The sequence below is a fragment of the Mustelus asterias genome, chromosome 10 (assembly GCF_964213995.1).
Source record: "Mustelus asterias chromosome 10, sMusAst1.hap1.1, whole genome shotgun sequence".
Taxonomy (NCBI): Eukaryota; Metazoa; Chordata; class Chondrichthyes; order Carcharhiniformes; family Triakidae; genus Mustelus; species Mustelus asterias.
In genome coordinates, this window is record NC_135810.1 from 59,333,269 (window position 1) to 59,355,825 (window position 22,557).

At 41.3% G+C, this 22,557-nt stretch overlaps 2 protein-coding genes across 10 annotated transcripts in view; one reads left to right on the forward strand and one right to left on the reverse strand.

Annotated features, from left to right (window-relative positions):
* Nucleotides 1-6,046, reverse strand: part of LOC144499619 (centrosomal protein of 57 kDa-like) — a 40,507-nt gene extending 34,461 nt beyond the window's left edge. The window contains exon 1 of one of the 5 annotated variants that reach the window (XM_078221775.1): nt 5,486-6,046. In XM_078221775.1, coding sequence (XP_078077901.1) covers nt 5,486-5,605 — 120 coding nt within the window. In that variant the 5' untranslated portion in view covers nt 5,606-6,046. Of the gene's footprint in view, nt 1-5,163 lie in introns of all 5 variants that reach the window. The other 4 variants (XM_078221777.1, XM_078221779.1, XM_078221780.1 and 1 more) reach the window with 4 other exon arrangements.
* Nucleotides 5,891-22,557, forward strand: part of fam76b (family with sequence similarity 76 member B) — a 36,450-nt gene continuing 19,783 nt past the window's right edge. For 2 of the 5 annotated variants that reach the window (XM_078221783.1, XM_078221784.1), the window contains exons 1-6: nt 6,150-6,439; nt 10,297-10,361; nt 10,451-10,505; nt 18,098-18,253; nt 19,792-19,955; nt 21,036-21,083. In XM_078221783.1, coding sequence (XP_078077909.1) covers nt 6,359-6,439; nt 10,297-10,361; nt 10,451-10,505; nt 18,098-18,253; nt 19,792-19,955; nt 21,036-21,083 — 569 coding nt within the window. In that variant the 5' untranslated portion in view covers nt 6,150-6,358. Of the gene's footprint in view, nt 6,440-10,296; nt 10,362-10,450; nt 10,506-18,097; nt 18,263-19,791; nt 19,956-21,035; nt 21,084-22,557 lie in introns of all 5 variants that reach the window. The other 3 variants (XM_078221782.1, XM_078221781.1, XM_078221785.1) reach the window with 3 other exon arrangements.

A 22,557-nucleotide genomic window follows, 5' to 3' on the forward strand; every position in this document is an offset into this window, starting at 1 on the left:
ACATCCCCTATCACCCACAAAGTTCCGGGATGGTGGAGAGGATGAATCGGACTCTAAAAATAACAATGGCAAAAGCAATGCAATCCTCAGGTAGAAATTGGACAGAAGTCCTACCTGCAGTTCTGATGAGGCTTAGGGCGACCACAAATCGAACTACCGGCTTGACTCCATACGAGCTGATGACCGGGCGAGCAATGCACTTACCCGAAAACATTATTACAGGCTGGACAGATGTGGGTCCGATAAAAGATAGGATCCGACAATACATCCGAGACCTTAGCACCCAATTGAAGGGGATGCGCCGGTCCGTAATTTCTAATCAGGCACAGGTCGACGCAGAGGGGGACTCAGAAATATTACCAGAAGTCCCAAAAGCCGGGAGCCGGGTATTAACAAAAGTGCTTCCTGCAAAACCAGGATTTGCCCCAAGATGGCACGGACCTTACGAGGTCATTATTAGCGGAGATACCTGTGCCTGTATAGATATAAGGGGACAAGGGGTCTGGAAACACTGGACCCAATTGAAACTATATGAGGACAAATGAACTAAAAAATACCGTTTTGCTCATTCAACTTCCACAGGAACCAGGACCAGATCTACTATCAAGACGTCGGAACCAACTACTTTTAATTTAATTGCCTGTTTATTTTCTGTATATACTGTAATTGTAAAATACTGTTGAAAAAAAAAAGAGCGATATGGGAACAGGGACATATCTGATAATAACCCTGACCATTGTAAATACACTCCAACATATGGGGGTTAGGGGAGCAGAACCACCAATCATGGAAGGAAACCTATTCCTGAAAACACACATCCAGATCTATGGGAATAGGACCGCTTGTTACCCCTCAGCGCGATCAGTAAACTCCCTATTCATCGCAACACCAGGGTGGCTCCCACAAGAGTTATTCACTATTGACACATCGGGGGCACCCTGCAAAGAACATATTGGGTACTTTAAGCAAGGGATACAAGGAAGGTGTGTAGAGCTCACTGAGCCGGGAATTCTAAGGGGGACGGGACCCCAACCGGAGGAGACACATGGGAACTACCCACAATGTTTTAAGGGAGAGGGATGGGGGTGCGTGCATGCCTTTGTCCCTAAAAATGATTCATGCGCTGAGGCACATTGTGCTCTCCAGGAGTGCCGGGTCCGGGAAGGACACTTCACTTGTGACTGCAAGCAACAAAAATGCATTGCAGTCACCGCGGGTAGGCAGCTTATGTGTGGCAAGTGCAACAGCACCCACGTAAGCTCAGCCTCAGGGACATATCCATTTGATTCTCACCAAGAGGTACAATCAAGTGGACAGTCCAGGGGGAGGGAAGGTTCCACAAGATGGGGCCATGCGGTCAAACGACCCCGGGGTAATGCATGTTATCGGGTTAAAGACGGGTACGTGTTTTTATTTAAAAATGTATATATGACGGCCACAGACAGGCCTCCAAGGTTCTTTTCCGTAGGGACAATCAGACCTCTCACGGTTCCATGCCCAAGTGAAGGGCATGTCCAGAAACGCATAGTGACCAGGGCCATCAGCGCAGAATTTTGCTCCGACTGGCAGGCCCCTGTCACACTAGGGTCTTCTTTAGGATATGGATTTCTGGGGACACTATCCCTGGGAGGCGCCGCAGGGGTGATCAGTGCCAGTAATAGGAACTTCTTCATATGTGGACTGACCATTTTAGGAAACAACACCCTACAAGCATTAGGCGCAATTGACCAAGAACTCGCAGAACTCAGACTATACACACAACAAACGAGATATGCGGTGGACTATCAGCTAGCCAGACAAGGGGGGGTATGCACCATCATCAAGGAAAAATGCATCACATACGTACACGACAAGACACTAAACATAACAGCAGCCATGTCCGGGATACAAAAGCAATTGGATAACTTTAAACAGGGGTTAACAGGGACTGATGGGTGGTTAGGATGGCTGTTTAACACAGTTTGGGGAGCATATATTATGAAGGGATTAATCCTAGTGGTAGCCATCCTGTTCACACTCTGCCTTGGCCTAACCTGTATTAAAGTGATATGTGCAAATATTACATCAAAAATGCTACCCACTGCCAGTATCCAGATGCAAGAACTTAACAACGACCCAGAAGAGGAGGAACAACGGCAAGGACAACAGCTGTACAAATCACAGTTCCTCTGAAGGTCGTCCATGGGGGGTCAGCCATGAATGGCACCCCCTGGACGAGAGGAGGGACTGAAGGAGGAAATTTTCCAGAAAACCATATTTGTATCATCAAATATATTTTTATTGGACTAATTGGCACCACTCATAACGGGCCAACAATGCAGAGGGGCACCCCCGGATGGATATTCGATCGGGTCTCCCCCTGCACAGCTGAGAGACTCACGAATTTCAGAAACTACGGAAGATCCCTAATCTGCCTAGCAACAGCGCATAGCTGCATTTTAAACTGGCCAAGGAAGATCAAGATCCCTATGAAACGAGACAGAGAGTGGGTTATCAAAACCAAGCTATCACTGAAATATTACCAATTCGGCCAAGGCAGACATAAAAATCTGATAAACTAAGAGATAAGGATAAAAGGTTAAGAATGAAATACCCCAGACACCCAACAGGACAGGATGACATTAACACTCAATCTCACAAGCAGGAAACACAGACACGGAACAATAGGACCAATTTAAATAAGAGGACACATAGAGATAGTAATGGGAAACGCATTTAGACACCGGGGCAGGACCAAGTAATCCCATTAACACGAACACACACCATACAAATGCTAATCCATGAAACTTCCTAGGGACTTTTGAAACTGACAGACCACTTTATACATTGTGTAAAAAAAGGCATAATCAAATGTTCCCGCGCGAATTTTGGATCCCTATAAAGATCCAGAGCTGATGTGATTTAATTGAGATCAACGTGGCCAAGCCACTGTTTCTGAGCTGGCTACGGGGGTCTCCCTAGGATCCTAGTAAATTGTACAATAAAGACACGCTTTGAACCTTGATTTGCGACTCGGCTTCTATTCTGTGCTGGTCAGGGATTTTTCCCTACAACACGAGGGAGGAGATTGCGGAGCCTTTGGCGATGATCTTTGCATCGTCGATGGAGACGGGAGAGGTTCCGGAGGATTGGAGGATTGCGGATGTGGTCCCTATATTCAAGAAAGGGAACAGGGACAGCCCGGGAAATTACCGACCGGTGAGTCTAACCTCAGTGGTTGGTAAGTTGATGGAGAGGATCCTGAGAGACAGGATTTATGATCATCTAGAGAAGTTTAGTATGATCAAAAGTAGTCAGCACGGCTTTGTCAGGGGCAGGTCGTGCCTTACGAGCCTGGTTGAGTTCTTTGAAAATGTGACCAAGCACATTGACGAAGGAAGAGCGGTGGATGTGGTCTATATGGACTTCAGCAAAGCGTTCGATAAGGTCCCCCATGCAAGACTTCTTGAGAAAGTGAGAGGGCATGGGATCCAAGGGGCTGTTGCCTTGTGGATCCAGAACTGGCTTGCCTGCAGAAGGCAGAGAGTGGCTGTGGAGGGGTCTTTCTCTGCATGGAGGTCAGTGACCAGTGGAGTGCCCCAGGGATCTGTTCTGGGACCCTTGCTGTTTGTCATTTTCATAAATGACCTGGATGAGGAAGTGGAGGGATGGGTTGGTAAGTTTGCTGACGACACCAAGGTAGGTGGTGTTGTGGATAGTTTGGAGGGATGTCAGAAGTTGCAGCGAGACATAGATAGAATGCAAGACTGGGCGGAGAAGTGGCAGATGGACTTCAACCCGGATAAGTGTGTAGTGATCCATTTTGGCAGATCCAATGGGATGGAGCAGCAGTATAAAATGAAGGGTACCATTCTTAGCAGTGTAGAGGATCAGAAGGACCTTGGGGTCCGGGTCCATAGGACTCTTAAATCGGCCTCGCAGGTGGAGGATGCGGTCAAGAAGGCGTATGGCGTACTAGCCTTCATTAATCGAGGGATTGAGTTTAGGAGTCGGGAGATAATGCTGCAGCTTTATAGGACCCTGGTTAGACCCCACTTGGAGTACTGCGCGCAGTTCTGGTCACCTCATTACAGGAAAGATGTTGAAGCCATTGAAAGGGTGCAGAGGAGATTTACAAGGATGTTGCCTGGATTGGGGGGCATGCCTTATGAGGATAGGTTGAGGGAGCTTGGTCTCTTCTCCCTGGAGAGACGAAGGATGAGAGGTGACCTGATAGAGGTTTACAAGATGTTGAGGGGTCTGGATAGGGTGGACTCTCAGAGGCTATTTCCAAGGGCTGAAATGGTTGCTACGAGAGGACACAGGTTTAAGGTGCTGGGGGGTAGGTACAGGGGGGATGTCAGGGGTAAGTTTTTCACTCAGAGGGTGGTGGGTGAGTGGAATCGGCTGACGTCGGTGGTGGTGGAGGCAAACTCGTTGGGGTCTTTTAAGAGACTTCTGGATGAGTACATGGGATTTAATGGGATTGAGGGCTATAGATAGGCCTAGAGGTGGGGATGTGATCGGCGCAACTTGTGGGCCGAAGGGCCTGTTTGTGCTGTGACTTTCTATGTTCTATGTTCTATAAATGAATGAACTTGTCTCATTAAATCTCTCCTTTCTTCCACCCTATCAAGCCTTGTATTTTGTTCCATTCTCCACCTTTCCTTCTATCACAGATTCTTTATTGGTTTAAGTCTCCCAGGTCATTGAGCTGAAACAATAAATTTGTTTTTTCCTCCTTGGATGATGCCACATCCACAGGTATTACTACACAAAGTAGTTAATTTTCGATACATGCCCCGTTAGACAAAGCATGCAAAGGAGTGTTCACGTCCAAAAATTAACTCAAAGGACAATCCTGTGATCCTTTACATCCACCTAAACAGGTGAACAAATTCAAAACATCTTCTGAAAGCAATGCAACAATTCCCTCACAACTACAACTGAAATACAAACCCAAATTGTGTGCTCAAGTCACGAAATGAGCCCTAAACCCACAATCTAATGACTCTCAAGAGGACTACCACGAAGTCACGTTTGCATAAAGTACAACATTTCCAAAAACTTTGCACTACGTAATCTGCATATTCCCTCATTTTACAGTAGTGCATAGTCAATATTACAATTCCAAAACAAGAAATATTCCATCCACACTCAAATTATAGTAAATTTCACACATACCATCAAGTGCACCATAAAGGGAAAGGTTTGCGGTTATTGAAATGGATCAATTCGCTGAAAATTAAACAGGTAGGAAGTGCAGCCTTTAAGAGCGTTTCAGAAATTGTAAAACAGACTGAGCGGTTCATTAAAATCGGAATCTCACACGGTTTAGCTCCAAGAAACGCAGCGAAGAGCTTACAATATTAAAACATGAGCCACACTCTACCAGAAGGTGTAGGCGCGCACTCAGTGAGTGAAGTGCCTCCTCTCAGCCCTTTCCTCAGCGCGCTGGAGTCAGGCACATCCCACACACATTCGGTACAATGAACGAGAGCCTCACCCTTCCGTTCTGGGAATCTGCTTCCATGTCGGGGCGCCTGAACGCAGTTCTATAGGGGGGGGGGAAGTTGTTCAAGGGGCCGGGATGGGCAGCACAGCAGCGGGGGTATAGAAGAAGCATCAAAGGCGAGGCCCCAACCAGAATGGCCCCATTGGCGACAGCTCGAGCGGGGCGGGGCAGACAGGAGACAACAACAGGCGGGGCGGGGCGGGGCCGCCAGCCGGCTCCTGGGTCACCTCATTGGCGGATCCGGCTGATTGACAGCCGTCACTTGAAAGGAACGGTTAATTGTCCAATTGGAAGAGGTGGACGCTAATTGTGTTCTTCAATGTGCTCTGGCTGGGCTCGGCTTTACAAAGGTAGCGGTTACTCAGAGTGCTCTGGGAGTTCAGTGCAATCACAATGGTGACAGCTGAGGCGCATTCCTTTACCCTGCAGCCCTCCCCCCTCCCCCACAGGGCCTGGGAGAACAAACATCACGTGCTCTCGAGCTGCCTTTTCAAATCCGGGTTTATCCGCGCGCCACCACCTCTAACCGTCACTCTCCATTGGCAGCCGCGCGCCGATGAAGCCGGTCTCCGATTGGCGCGAGCCTCATGGCACATCGCCCTATGGCGCGTTCCTATTGGTTGAACGGTCGGGCTGCGTCTGGTTCCGATGTCGCCCGTCGGTGCGGTGTGACGCCGGGAGGTCAGATCCTTCACATTTTTTATTTTTTGATTATCGTCGTTTTTGTTTTTTTTAAAAAAATCCAAATTCTCCTGTCCCTCGAGAAGCCCGCAGTTTTTTTAAAATTTCCCCCAACCTGTGTGAAGAATCCAGGCGAGGGATTGAAGTCTGACGGCGGGCGGCTATTGATTGGTATTTGAAATAATGGCCGCGCTTTACGCTTGTACGAAATGCCACCAGCGATACCCGTTCGAGGACCTCTCTCAGGGCCAGCAACTGTGTAAGGTTCGTAATAAACATCAACTCTTCACCCCCCCCCCCCCCCCCCCGCCCCCCCCCCGAATCAGTTACTGCCCTCCTTTTGTGGTGATTTGTGCCCAGGTCAATCAGCTCCCAAAAAATCCGGCAAAGGACAAGGGAGGGCGCTCGGTGCTGCCAATCCACTCTGTTTCTCACCCAACAGGCGTTGCTCAACACGGAAGGCGCACGGATAATAAACTGTTGCCGGAAAAAAAAACAAGAGGGGAGGAAAATGTTGTGTTTTGGACCGACGATACCTCCAACTGACTCATTTCCCCTGCATACCGCATTTGGAAGAGATTCGGCCCGGCTTCAAAAGTTTTAATGGTACTCTTTCCCCACCGGTGTCCTGTTGTCACTTCAGCCATTGATTAATATTAAACGTGTACAAGCCTACTAACCGAATAGCAATTTTGCTGCTCCCCTCCAGAGAAAAAAAACTCCAATTGAAGAGCTGGACTTTATATAGTAGTTGCTCATTCAGAATTTCACATGAACTCTTCAAGCGATCTAAAGAATCATGACATTGAATTTTCCATCTAAATTGCTCAAGTATTGAAGTTTCTGACAGTATCGTACACTGAAAAATCTAGAATGTTATGAGAGGAAGAAAATATTTATGTTGTCTAAATTCAGATATCTAGATCATTGATCTAAATGATCATTCCCCTAATTTCGAATCCAGATGAGACCTTTTTGCGCTATTGTGCTTGTGCAGGCTCTTTGAAGTGTTAACCCATTTAGCCTTAATTTTCTGCTCTTTCAAGAGCCTCGGAAAAACGTTTCCTTTTCAAGTATACATTCAATATCCCTTTTACTTCTGCCGTGTGTTCTAGGTGTTTGGATCATAACTTGTTGTATTATTTTTAAATCAAATGCCCTCTCTTTTTGTCATTTGTCTTTTAATCTGTTTTCGTTACCAGCTCATCTGCTGCTGGTACTAGTTTACTCAATGCATTTCCCTCATGATTTTGAATGTCTGTTAAAACGTCCCTCAACTTTCTCTGCTCTGAGGACCAGCATCTCTAATTTATCCCAATTAACTGAATACCCTCATTCTGGATATTCTGTAATGCCTTTAAGATCTTAACATCCTTCCTAAAATGTGGTGTCCAAGTAAGGCCTAACTAATGGTTTATAAAACATCATGGCATTTGTGGTCTTTGAGGTCTTTGGCTTTCTAAATAGAAACAATTTTATTTTAGCCGTTTTATCAGCTTTTGCTGTCGCCATTAAAACATCCTTTGATCCTTGGTGTTTGTCAATCTTAATTTTCAATTTCATTGTATTAGACTGTGACGCCGTTTTACTTTTGCTTTGTGAGAACTTGACTAATTGTTCAGATTTGTAGATCTAAAGTATTTAACATCCCAATTTCCATATTCTTTTCCAAAGAAAATTTGATGATGCTTCAAGATATTTTAACAGGCTCAAAAGCAGAAAATGTTTTTGTCCATCACTGCCCTCTTTTAAAGGATATGTCTTGAACATACACACCTGAATTAGGAGCAGGAATACGCCACTTGGCCTCTCAAATCTGCTCCACCATTCAATTAGATCATGGGTGACCTGATTGTAAGCTCAACACCACATTCCTGTCTACCCTGATAACTTTCACCTCCTTGTTAATCAAGAATCTATCCAGCTCCACCTTGAGAATATTCAAAGACTCTGCTTCCACTGACTTTTGAGAAAGAGGTCCAATAAAAATTCTCCTCATCTGTCTCATTTTAAACAGTGACCCCCCAAACCCCAGGTCTAGATTCTCCAACAAGAGGAATCATCCTCTCTGCATCCACTGTGTCAAGACCCCTCAGGATCTTAAAGGTTTCAATCAAATTGCCTCTTACTCTTCTAAACTCCAGTAGATGCAAGTCTAACCTCTCCAATCTTTTCTCATAAGACAACCCATCAATTTCTGGTATTAGTCTTGTAAACTTCTTTGAACTGCTTTTTGAAGCACGTATGTACTTTGCCTCCCCCACGCAGACAAGAACAAATGCATGCACATTCCTCCCCTTCCTTTTTTGGTCTAGTTGCTGTTGCCTGTGAAGCAGTCACTATCCTGGGATAAGGAACCTGTAACAGCGTGCAGCGAGGAGCAGAAATATGGCCAAGTTTGAAGTCACCACTCCTGTTTTTGCCCCCACACTCAGTGACTGAATTACACATACCAGTCTCTGCCAGTGTCAAGTCAGTGCAAAATCATCCTGGGTCCACTCAAAACTCACCATTAAAAGTAATTCCTGGTGTTAAAGGATGCTTTGGACTCTCTGTCTGCTTTGCAGCCTTGGTCCTGTGGTTCCAGGGCTGTCCTATCAGGACTTCCAGATTGGACAGTCTTCTCTCCAAAGTCGCTGTCTGCCGGTGAGGGAGTTTGTGACCCCTTTGGGCGTTGTGATCTGCAGTTTGGGAACCCCTGTTTTAGTGCAAATTGATAAATAATCTTACTAGCTCAGTTCAGTGACTTCTGCTTGAAGAGGAAGTTTGGTAATAACTTATTGAAGTTCTTTTATGAAAGGTGCCAAGCTATCTTTTGATCTACTTGATTGTGGTATTTCTTGATGAGTTTGCTACCAGTTGATCTGCTTAATTGTATTACAATGTTGGTACATTAAAACATAATGTATTTCCAGTTTAAGCAATCTGCAATTCAAAGTTACTTCAAATTCTGTTAAATTTTGTTTTTTCAATTAAATTGCTACTTTCCTATGTAGTTTATGTTGCTTAATAAATTAGAATTATCTAGTAATTCTAATTTAGTGCATAAATAAGGTACAGTGTCATATCATTCAGCATATTCCTGGATAGTCTTTGTTTCGAGGTTACTGCTTTTTCAAACCGTTCTGTATTGGTGTGACAAATAGAAAGTAATGAACTTGGTCGGAATGTCTTTTACGTCTACACATGACAGTGCGGGTTACACAGTTGATTGAGTCATTTGTCCACTTTCATGAGCAATAACATTAACACTTGATGCTTTTCTTTTACATACTTATTCCATTCCTCTCCCTGGGAACAATCTTGTATTAGTCCACTCTGTTGACAACCTTGATATTGCATTTGATCTTGACCTTATTCATGGCATGTATAATACTGCTCATTTCACATCATTAATATTGCTGGACTTGGCCCCCCTCTCAGCTTAGCTTCTGCTGAAACCATCATTCATGCCTTCGTTACCTCTAGACTGTTCCACTGCATTCCAGGTTGGTCCCCTATATTCTGTCCATAATCCTCAAGACATCCAAAAGATCTGCTACCTGAGTCTTAACTCTCAGCCAATCACCTTCCCCTATCACCATTTTGTATGCTGAACTACAGTGGCTCCTGGTCAAGGAACGTCTTGATTTTAAAATTCTTGACCTTGTTCCCAAATTCCTCCATGGCCTTGGCCTTCTCACTCTGATCTCCTCCTACCTCACAATCCTCTATCTATGCTCCTCTAATTCTGGCCTCTTGTGCATTCTCAATCATTATTATTCCAGTTGTCTAGGTTCCAAAATTGCCTGTCCATGGTTGTACCTTGCTTTCCTCATTTAAGGCACTACATAAAATCTATATCTTTAAAAAAGCTTTTGGTCATCTGACCTCCTATCTCCTTAGTTGCTCAGTCTCATAAGTTGTTTTATGATCTGTTTAAGTGCTTCAAATGTTTCATTATGTTAAAGGTGCTGTATAAGTATATTGTTTTTATTTAGACATTGACATTTTTAGACAGGTTTCTTTGTTAAATAGTACTTTCATTCTATTGCATCTCTTGGCCAGGAACTGTGTGGGTAATGAGCTTTTAAATCTGTTGTACTATATTTGTCTGACTGTCTTGTTTTTCTTACACACAGGAGTGTCGGATAGCGCATCCGGTAGTCAAGTGTACATACTGCAGAACTGAATTCCAACAAGAAAGGTACAGTCATAAAGACATGCTTCCATTTAATTTTGTGATCGTTTGAAGTCTTGACCATCTCTGAATTATGGGTTTCTTATTTTGTGCAGCAAAACCAACACAATATGCAAGAAATGTGCACAGAATGTGAAGCAGTTTGGAACAGTAAGTTAAAACGGCCTTTTATGTGATATTTTAATAGCTAAGAAAACAGCTAGGATTTTGAAAAAAATTACAGGTAATTTATGTTGGTACAATTATTAATATTTCAGTATCAGTGAAATCTCTCTTTGTAAATGATTTAGGTGGTGCAGCACTGTGGTTATTTTAAAATCCAATTTTTGAGTTTGAGCAGGTTAAACAAGCTATAACTAATTTTTTGCCCAGCTTCTGTTTCAATTTTCTTGCTTTTGTTTTGCTTTAATTTATCTAGTCCTTTCTCTCACACAACCTGAAGACATAAAATGAGAGAGTTAATTATACTGCTTAGCAAGAGTAGCCTGTGATAATCGTAGAACAATTTTACCAACTAAAGATTTCACTTCCATCAGCATAAAGCTGATGGGAGGTACTGAAAGTTGCTTTTGTCTACCTTTGATAAAATGGGGTACGGGAGGGAAATTGTTTATACTAAAGAGTAATGTTTCTACTTCATCTTAAGCAAACTAAACTAGTGGTTGGATTGCCCGGTGATACTGCAAAATAGATTTCCCCTATATCAATTGTTTTCTTTTTCAAAGTAAACCCCAGGAAACGAGAACCAAGTACAGGAAACATGTTATAACATTATTTATTTAAAACTTAATTTATGGATTACCTCCCAAATACAATCAGTGCTTGATTTTACTTCATACTTCAGGGAGTGGGGGGGCACAATTGGCAAGCTATTGAGCTTGTTAAAGAGGCAGTCAGCCGCAATTCTACAGTGTCCATCCCATTTTCTGGTAGTCACATGGGGAAAATGGGAGTGATTTATACCAAGTATGAGGAAATGGCACAAAGGCAAATACAAAGGACTGCATACAGCACCATAGCTGCAAAATCTGCTGACGTTTGTTGCATTTGACTGTTAGTAGAGTTTATTTCTTCATTCTTTTAGGCTGGCTTTAAAATAAGGAGTGAATGAGAGGGAAGGAAGCCTAGGATGGGGAATATCATGGAGGGCGAGGACCCAGGCAGAGGAACTGGAGATTGCTGTCTCCATGGGGAATTTGCATTCTGGAGGAGAAAATGAGGAGATGTGGCCATCTGTCCAGGGAGAGGTGCGTCCTGCAGTCCAGGCAAGTGAGGGACCTGCTGATGTATAAAGTGCAGCATAAGCTAGATAACAACAGCAGCTAGTCAAATGGAGCACAAAACACTATCCTACAGAGAGTCTACAGGCAAAGGATGAATTGTGCCCCTAAAGTGCAGACTAACTGTGTCTTTCCAGGGAGAAGGTGACCTACCTTTTGAATTACTGGACAGAGAGATCTGTTCAAGTCAGAAAGTATGGGACTTGTGTGTGAGACCATTTTCAAAAGATTTCACAGGTGTGTGCCCGCCATCCTGGCAGTATTCATGACTTTGGGCACTTCCAAATGGTACAGATGTTCTATTCACCAGAGTCATTGGATGGTTGGTTTCTTGGAGACGAGGGATATCCACTGAAGAGATGGCTCAGGACATGGTGAGAAATTTGCGGCAGAAGCTGAGATGTGGTATAATGAAGGCTGTACATCTACCAAGGCCATCATTGAGCTGTGCTGGCAGTATTCTCTGGCTTGTGTCTCATCTTTGTTGTGGTCTGTCATGCTTCAAACACAAAACATCTTTGCCTCACCATTTTTTATATCCCTTTCACTTCAACATCGAGATAGATTATGCGTGTACCATCAGAGACATGGGATGAGGCCATTCAGAGGGACTTGTATGAACAAAAACTCCCTTGATAGTTGTTGGTTAATACAAATCCGCACCACGCAAATGAAGCCAGATCTGCAAGTAGATCGAACACCATCATTTAATAGTGTTACGATTGGCTGAAGGAGATGGTCAAATGACTTTCCTCTTTTTCCACTCCTTGTTTGACTAACAGGTTTTTGTGAAAAGGATAGCCTTGCCAATTCAGTGGGTGTTTAACTGTTTACATGCTGTGATCATAAAAGAGCCAATTGGGAAGGTTTTCTTGAGTTTAACAAAGATAGAGATTTATTGTACTTGACCTGTTCAGAGTAAAAAAAATAAAATACGGTCTGATTTTCGTACATGCACTGTGAGGATGTGCCTTTCAAAGATACAATTATTTTTTCTTTTACTGGCTAGATTTAAAAACAATTGGAACCCCTCTCCAGGCAATGAGAAAACTGCCCAGATTGCTGTTATACACACACTTTCACATTCCACTCAGCAGGATGAACACACACACTCAACTCCCTGGGGAGTGTGAAAGACTCTATTGTCTTTTGATAACACCATAAAATGTTTCTGAAATAAGACAATTACATGTTCTGAAATTGAATAGTAACTGAAACAGATGTGAACTAAATAGAATTTCTCTAGAATATCTACCCAGCATTGTACTGCATCTGTGCTCTGAGGAGAGGGTGATCAGAGTATACATGGCCTGGATGGACTACTCCACTGTCTTTTCCAGTACATATCCACTTGTCTTGCATTGTCCATCCAGTTTCTGTCGCCTGAAGTACTACAGAGGCCCATCAGCCTTGGCCTCGGCAGCTAGGTTGCCTCCAGTACTCCTGCAAGTGCCACAGGCCTGCAACACTCGGCCTCTGATAGCTGGTCCTCTAACTGTTATGTGCTGGCACCATTTGACGTACCCTTTAACCGACTCATGCATACCAGGTGAGGTGTGGGCATCTTCACTGGTGTTAGGTGTTGCCAAGGATGTGATGCACCCTTTGAGGCTTCCTCCTCCTAGGAAATTAATGTGGGCCCCTCCGGGTTGGTGCCGTGGTTTCAACTGTGGGGAAAGAAACAAGAATTATGAAGGGCATCATCATTTTGAGCTGATTTCAGAGATCCATGCTTCCTATTCTCTCACCATGGAAAATGCTAACCAGGGTCTTGCCATCAGCCTCTTTAAAATTGAGACAAATTTTTCTCCAAACACTGCAAGACACCAAAGTCAATCCCGTCAGTGCCCCCTCCCCACAACTGTGGTGGTTTTAAAAGATGGGCTGCAGGTCTCTAAGGTTTAAACAAACAGCTTTATTGAAAGAATATTAACACTACTGGCAGCTAAACTAGTCTACTTGTTTGTCTGCACAAATGGCCGATGGTATCATCAGTGACATCATGTGATCGGTCTCTTAAAGTGCCCCGTTCCACTGCAAAGCTGCTAGTGAGGAAACACCAGCAATAACATGAATACACAACAACACCCTCTTCTTCTCCCCCCCCCCCCCCCCCCCCCCCCCCACACACACACACACACACACACACACACACACACACACACACACACACCTACCTATGGGCCCGTGGAATCTCACCACCCAGGGCCATAGTCCTGCCTCATTGGTTGCTGGCCAACTCCAAAACTACCGCCTCTGGTGGAGTCAGAAATACCAGCTTTGCTGCTCTTCCACTGGTCTGTGATATCTCAGCATTATGTGCGCTCTGTTCCTGCAAAGAAAAAAGGAATATTGTCCGGAATCTTTAAAAAAAAATATTTAAAGTTTGTTTATTAGTCACCAAGTAGGCTTACATTAACACTGCAATGAACTTGCTGTGAAATTCCCCTAGTTGCCATAGTCCGGTACCTGGTCGAGTCAATGCACCTAACCAGGTGTCTTTTAGAATGTGGGAGGAAACCAGAGCACCCGGAGGAAACCCACGCAGACACAGGGAGAATGTGCAAACTCCACACAGACAGTGACCCAAGCCGGGAATCGAACCCGGGTCCCTGGCGTTGTGAAGCAGCAGTGCTAACCACTGCTACCGTGCTGCTCCCACAGAATCTTCAGTGGTAAGATCACATTATTTATTTAAGATCACAACATCATGTACGTTGTCAGTTTAAAACACTTCGCAATAATACTTGCTAACTAATAGGTCTTGGCGTTCAGAGTCCAATGGTGCTATGCTGTGTGTCATATCTGTTTCATTATCTACATGTGACACAGATGCTAGGCAATCCCACACTTGTCGTACCCTCCCACGTAATGCCTGAAGACTGGTGGATAGCTAATGTTACTCCTGTATGTAAGGGTGATTGAGCATATATAGGAAACCAGATTGTCAACTTAATGTCAGTGATAGGAAAACAATGAGATCGCTACTAAAGGAAAAAATTGAAGAACATGTAGAAACCAAAAATATGATCATGAATAGTCAGCATGGATTTCTAAAGGGTAATTTTTGCTTGACCAACTTCATTGAATATTTTGAAGAGGTGGTAAACGGTGATAATGCTGTAGATGTAATTTATCCAAATGTTCAAAAGGCCCTTGTTAGCAACTACAACCGATTCACAAATAAAGAGAATGCAGAGTTTGGGGCAAGTCGTAGAATCGATAGCCAGCTGGCGGATAGAGAGCAATGAGATGAAGTAAGCAGTATTACCTGGAGTGAAGGAAGGTAAGAGGATGGGCAGGATCAGCATTAGAACAACTAATGCTTAGAATTTATATTAGCAAGTTAGACTTTGGAATCAAAAATGCAATCTAAATTTGTGGATGACACTCATTGGGGATACTAAGTGTATACTAGGGAGGACTGCAACAAATTGCAAGAAAATATTTACAAACTTCTAGAATGTGTATTTATTTGGCAAATAAGTTTCAACATGAATGTGAGGTATTACATTTTGGCAAGAAAAATCAGTAGGTTGTATAAACTTTAGGTAGCAAGAATCTAAATGGCATAGAGATGCAAAGCAATCTGGAAGTAGAAATATATAAGTCGCTAAAAGTAGCGATGCAGGTCAACAATGTCATAAAGAAAACCAGGATAGAACTGAACAGCAAAGAAATGCAAAAATTGTACCTAACCTTGGTTAGACCACACCAGTTGTACTGCATACAATCCTAGTTGCCATAGTATAAATGATTATTGAGGCATTGGAGAGGGTACATCTCTGCACTAGGGTGATACCTGAAACGCAGGGGCGACCTATCAGGAGATGATGAACAGGCTGGATCTTTTCCCTCTTGAAAAGAGAAGGTTGAGGCGTGACCTATTAAAGATCTTTAAAATGATAAAACGTTGGTAAAATAGATGCAGGAAAAAATGATTTACTTTTGGGGGTGGGGGTAAACTAGCACCCAGCATGAGAAATCAAATATGGAAGACAATTTTTACCCTGCTAAAAGTGCAAATGTGAAGCTGGCTGCCTTTGGGAGTCGTTGAAGCAAATAGTATGGATGCATTTAAGGAGAGGGTCGACCAGCATAATGGGAAAAGGCATTGAACGTTATGCTAGTAGAGTTAGGTGAAAGGAGGCTTGAGTGAAACACAAATACTGGCCTTTTACTGTGCTTCATATCCTCTCTATGAAATCACTTGAGTAACGTTATCATGCATTTCCAAATATAATAATGTAGATTTTATGGTAAAATAACAACAAGGCTATTACGCTGACTTGTTATAGAGCAAATCGGACAGCAACATCTGTGTCCTCATGTGCAGTTATTGTGGAAATCAGGAAAATGATATCTCTTTGCCTTGCTTCCTCCAAGCTTTATTACACCAGTTCCAGATTTCCCGTAGTGGACACTATGCTGTTTCAGACAACTGTTGACACAAAGTTGTCCATGAAAAGTCTGGCAGCTGTAAGTGTAATGAATGGAAAGTGCTGTTTGCTGGATGCTGACTTTAAAATTTGGACCAATATGTCGATGTATGCAAAAGCCATATTTTGTTAGCAAGCAAAATAAAATGTTTTGTAGCTTGAGTGGAAACCTGAAATTTGACAAGTTCATTCTAATTTGTAAAATTTCTTGACAATAATTGAATCACTCAAGTCTCTCTTTACTTGACCATAATTATTTGTATAGTACCTTTAACATGCAAAGCATACAAAGGGCCTTCACATGAGCATTATAAAATTTCAACATGACCTAGGAAGATGATCTAATATAAATATTAATATAATTACAAGTCGTTATTAAAACACATTCGCATGAAGTAAACAGACTTGAATGATTCATTTACTATTCAGTCAAGAAATTTTGCAAATTGTAATGAACTCATCAAATTTCAGGTTTCCACTCACAACTGCAAAGCATTTCAATTTTACTTTTGTTCTGATATAGGCTTTGGGGAATACCTTAAGGGAGGAAAGCAAGGTAGAGGAGTTTAGGGAAGGAATTTCAGAACATAGTGTATAATTACATCAGCCACATTAGTAAAGCTTATTTATTAGTCACAAGTAGGCTTACATTCACACTGCAATGAAGTTACTGTGAATTATCCTCCATTACTTCATCAAAAAATTCAAATCAAGTTATTCAACTTTATTTGCCTTTAACAAATCCATGCTGACTTTCATTTAATTAGGCCATACTTTTCCAAATGCCAGTTAATTTTGTCAGCACATGGCCTTTGATAGATTTTCCCTACACTAACATTACACTGGCCCCTTTTTTCTGTACAGGTGTGTAACAATCCCCTCATCCTGTGGCACTGCCTCGTATCCAAGGTGGATTGGAAGATGGTGGCCAAGGCCCCCTCAGTTGTAATCTTGACTAACCGTGGATGCATTCCATCCTGATTGGGTGACTTTTCTCCTTGCATGCTGATTATTTTTTATTCCATCCAACCACATTGTTGCCTCGTTCTTTACTACTGCTTTGGCAACGACCTCTTTGAAGTACTTATTTTATTACCATAGCCATATGTACCCTTCAATTCTGGGGCCATTGGATTATTGTCTGGACAGTAAGGGGATGAAATTCCTCTTAAAAGATGGAAGAATCATTTTTCTCTGGAAGTGACCTATTAATAAAACTGCAATTTCTGAAATGATTTGTATCAAAGCTATGTGTTCCCACAATATTTTTCACAGGGCATCAATTATAAATTCTTAAATTGCATGTTCTATATTTCAGGCTCCAAAAGTTATTAGGCAGTTCTATTCTGGACATGGTAGTTGAGCTTGGGTCTGTCTCTTCCTTTCCCCCTCCAACCTCCATTTGCCCCTCATATAATTTCTGGCAAGGAATCTTCTGTCTGTGATGGAAAGGCAGGTTATAGTCTTCATGCACCGTTTATAGCCTGATGACTGGATAAATCAGGGAATCCAAAATGGGATTTTTCCTTCTCATCTTGCTTAACTAGTTCAGCAGGAACTGAATTTACTTCCTGTACCACTGGCGTGCCTTGTTTCACTTTTTAAAATGAAATTATAAAGCAAATGTTATAAATTCCGCATCTTCCAAAGTTACGTGAACAATTATACATGTCATAAAGTAAATAATTTTAAATTCTTGAAATATTAAATATGCAAGTGTGGATGAATATTTGACTCTTAGAACATTGAATGATTAAGAAAATTTTAGTTCCTCTGGTAAGAAAATTAGTGTCTCTCTGTCTTTGAATCTGAACGAGAGTCTGAAAAACACTTCAGGATAAAACGCATTTTGTGAAATAAGGGTGGCAAGTTGATTCGTTAATTTGCTGTGATTCTAAGAGGACCAAATCAATACCTCTTAATTGAATCTACTAATAATATTGCATCCCCAACATTAAGAACAGATGAATTATCAATGCTGTTAGGCAATTTGAATAAATGCTTCATTTTTTTATGCTTGCAGCCCAAACCCTGTCAATATTGCAACATTATAGCAGCCTTCATTGGCACCAAATGTCAACGTTGTACAAATTCAGAAAAGAAGTATGGACCTCCTCAAACATGTGAGCAGTGCAAACAGCAGTGTGCCTTTGATCGAAAAGATGAGAGTCGGCGAAAGGTAACGGAAGTGAGCAAAAATTCTTTATTTAGCATTGAAGTCAACTTCTGTTTTAGAATTTAAGATTTTTTTGAAGTTAGTCTCATATGGAAACTGATTGGGACATAGAATGTTAAATCACAAAAGGCATACAGTACATTACTTAAGTAATTCTGTTTCCACAGTATTTCAGTCATCCAGTTTTTTTTCTGACTTTTATTGTATTTAAATAAAATGTGCTATTGCACAAGATAAGTGAAGTGATTTTTAAAATATATGACTGAAAAATCACCCAAGAATAGCTATAATTAAAATATAATTTCTGCTTTTAGTTGGCTGCTACATAGAAATGTATATAACAGCATGGTAGATCAAACAATACTAAATATACCCATGGTAGCTATGTGACTTCATAATAAAGAAATATCCCAAGAATCTTTTTGTAATTGTTGTATAGTTTAAATTTTATATCTGGTCACTCTTAATATTTTTGAGGTTATTGCAACTGGGCTTGTCACAGTGTAAAATGCATTGTTACTGCAGTTAATCACTTTTCATGTCTATTTGCAATCTCTTGGTTAATTTTGATCATTTCATATTCCATCTGATAATTACTCGAGCTGTTTCTTGATTTTTCATTAGATTTGGGTTTAATGGAGAAAATCGAAATCTATAGTGTAACATATATCTGGGAGTAAGTTGTACAGCTGTAATTTAATCACCTGGTTTTGATGCCATCAAAATGATGGATCATAAATTTACCAAATCCTAAGATTGGGTTACCTTTAATTCCCTCCCCCATCCCCCCGGTATTTATTTTATGTAATATATATTTTTAGTTTTAGTTTAGCCATTCGCGTTCCTACCTTCCAATACCGCCGCCAGTCGGCTTCGCCTTGAAGTTTGAAAGCTTTGCCAAATGACTTAGGAAGAAGGTTAAGGAAGGGTATTGCAGCTGGTTGTAACGATTGACCTGAAAGTACACTGCATCCTGTGACAGGTACTATCATATTACAAGGTTGTTTTATTTTCAGCTGTTTAGTATCTGCTGCTTATGATATTTTAATGGACAGTTGAATGAATTACTAAGAGATGTATGACCATTGATTTATTTTGGGTCATTACGTGCACATGGAATCTTAAAATCAGTGAATAATCCCTAACACATCTGTAGTTCATTCATTCCTGAGAATAATTTTGTTTGTTTTTCTTTAATTTTCTCTCTGGAAAAAATAGCAGCATCTCATTGGGGTGGGAGAACTGCAAAGGTGAGGTAACTTGGTAACAAGAAAAAAAACTATAAATTCGGATAAAGATCCAACATCTGTATGAAATTACAGAAAAATCTGCATGTCATCGAAAAACTGCTTAAGGAAATGTATTTTAAGTATAGGAAATTATGCAGCAAGTGTAATGTACTAGTAAGGTTTGAATGTAGGGGCAGGTAAGCGGCATCTAAGAAATTGTATCTTCTAAACCAGAATAATGCAAATCAAATAAACAATTCTCTCAGCCTGTTTGCCAAGGTTTTAACTTCTCTGTTTTACTTTGTCTTGTAGGTTGATGGAAAACTGCTCTGTTGGCTCTGTACACTTTCATATAAGCGCGTTCTGCAGAAAACAAAGGAACAGAGAAAGAACTTGGGCTCACACTCTTCCTCATCTTCAACTTCACTGCCGGAGAAAGAGCTCTCAAAACACCACCATAGCAGCAGTCGTCACAAGTGAGTGTTGTTATTGATTTTTAAAGTAATGGTGCATAGACATTAATACTTCCATCTGAGAACTCTTTTTCGTTGTAATTTATTTCCTTTAGTTAACTGTCTTTCTAGATATTTCTGCTTTTCAACATGTTTTGAAATTTTAAATCATAATCACCAACTTGATAGTCATACATTTCTAACCAAAAAACAAATCTGCACTTTACAGTGTAGATGTCTTGAAAGGCGCATACTTATGTATGCAATTATGTTTTTCTTGTGATGGGATTCTTGCTTAATGTGCTATTGAAATGTTAAACTTAAGACAATTCATTTTTTTACAGGCATTTAATGGAATATTACTTAAAATGATTATCCTTAAATTTATTTCCAATATTAGGTGAAAGATTTCTTGGTATCCTATATTTTCCTATAAATGGAAGAAAATCTTTTCAATTGAGGTGAAACACAATTGAGCTTGGTTTCCACTTGTCAAAATTTGAGTTCAAGTTAGCCATTCAAATGAGGCAAATGTGTTATCTAATAATTTTCCATCATTTGTGCTCTTAGCAGTATGGCTGCAAATTATTCCTCTATCTGGTATTGCGAGGGACTTTTTGGAGGGAGATTTCAAGTTGAAAGGAGTTGATTAATTTCTGGAAACTGGCCTAAGTGAAATCATCCAGATATTTAATTATTTTGACATCTGAGATTGGCAGTGTTATCCCAGCTGCCTGAAGACTAGAACTTTCTTCTCAATTATTTTTTTCCTCATTCCTCCATCACCTTCATCCCATCACTGTCCCTGCTCCCTGACCTCTAAAGTGGGCACCCAGCTTGTAGTGTCGGTGGTGTGCATTAGGATGCAAATGCCCTGACTCCAGAATTTGGGATGAGGCCAACAACCTATCTCTGGGGTAAACTAATGTTCTGTTTTATCACAGAACCACCCCAAAAAATAACTTCAGCAGCAATTTGATGTGCTTGACTCTGATGCACGCCAAATATTGCAGTAGGCCATTCTGCCCAATGGAATTTGTACACTTTTCCTGAATGAAGAATCGTTTTTGGAAAATTTAAGACCACCTACCATATATGTTTCAGAATTGGCAGCCTAAGTCCAGAGCAGCAGCATGGCGTGTGGAAAATGAGGTAAATATTTAGCTGTTGTATTATGTAGAATTCTCTTCACCGTCAGACATTTGTCAGCTTCATTTTTGTGTTTAATTTTTATATTTTTTCCTACCTAACATCCTCCCCTCCCTAATAATGGAAATAATTATTGTACTATTTTTGGTGTCTTTACCCATCTACTGCCTGGAACTTGGGATGGAAGAATAATATTTGGATTTCCAGTCAAGCACTAGAAAGAGAAACCTTACTTCGTATTTACTCATTCTGGTAATTGTTTTATTCCCAGTACATTGCACCTTCCTGTTTGCATTGAATTGATAAAAATCTACCAGGTTAAAGTGAATAATTTAGGAGACAAGGTAACATATGGGGCATTACAAGGTTGTGTTTCCACCTTTAGGATGTTGCACTGTGTGGAAATTAAGATACATGGAATTAAATTATCCTTTCTGCTAGATATAAGGATCGTGACTAATAATAGTGAGTGTTCCATCCTTGCATGCATCTGCTCTTAATTTAGCACTAATTGTCATTCACACAGGCTTGGCTAATATAGGGAACTTAAATGATGCATTCCTAAAGTAATGGCTGCTATCCTGATATTGAAACTGAGATGCATTATTAGAAAAGTGCTTCAGGAGATAACTTTGTGCTCTATTCAACTTGGAATATTTATGTTCCTCATCATGATGAAAGTGTTTAAACGCAATAACTTACTTTTATGTTGCAGCTTTAACATACAAGGTAATCCTAAGGCATGCTGTGTTGGAAGTGTTATCAAACAAAATCTGACATATATCTACATATGAAGATATTTGTTCAAATGATGAGAGGGGAAAGGTGGAGAGAACTCCAGAGCTTGGTGCCTAGGCAGCCAAAGGCATGGTTGCAGGTGATGGAGCAACTAAAACTGGGGATGCGCAATAGACCAGAATTGGAAAAATGCAGAAATCCTGTCGGATTGTAGGGCTGGAACAAGTTGCAGAAGTAGAATGGTGAGGCCATGGAGGCTTTTGAAAATAGTTGAGAACTTTTAAATCAAGGTATTACCAAATTGGTCCTGCAACTACAGTAGTGATGGATGAGCCAATTTTGGTGCTAATTTTGATTTGAGCAACAGAGCTTTGGATAAGCTTAGATTTATGTAGACTGAAAGATGGAATACTCATAATGAAAACATTGGCATAGTCAAGATCAGAGGTAACAGCCTGGGTGAGAAGTTTGTATTGATGGAGATGATGTGGAGGCTGCGTTCAGAATGGTTTAAAACTAACTCCATTGAGTTGTGATTGGAAGATAAATTAAGTCAATGACAGTGTTTTAAATTATTGAACTTCAAATCCTGCTTAGCACGCTTGTGTAAAATTCCTGTTAATTTTAAGTCCAGTTCATTGCTTAAAATAGTAATCATGGACTCTTAGTTCATGTACTAAAAATGGCGCCCAGCAGATTTTCAACCCCATTGTTTTTGGAACTCAGATTTTACTAGAAA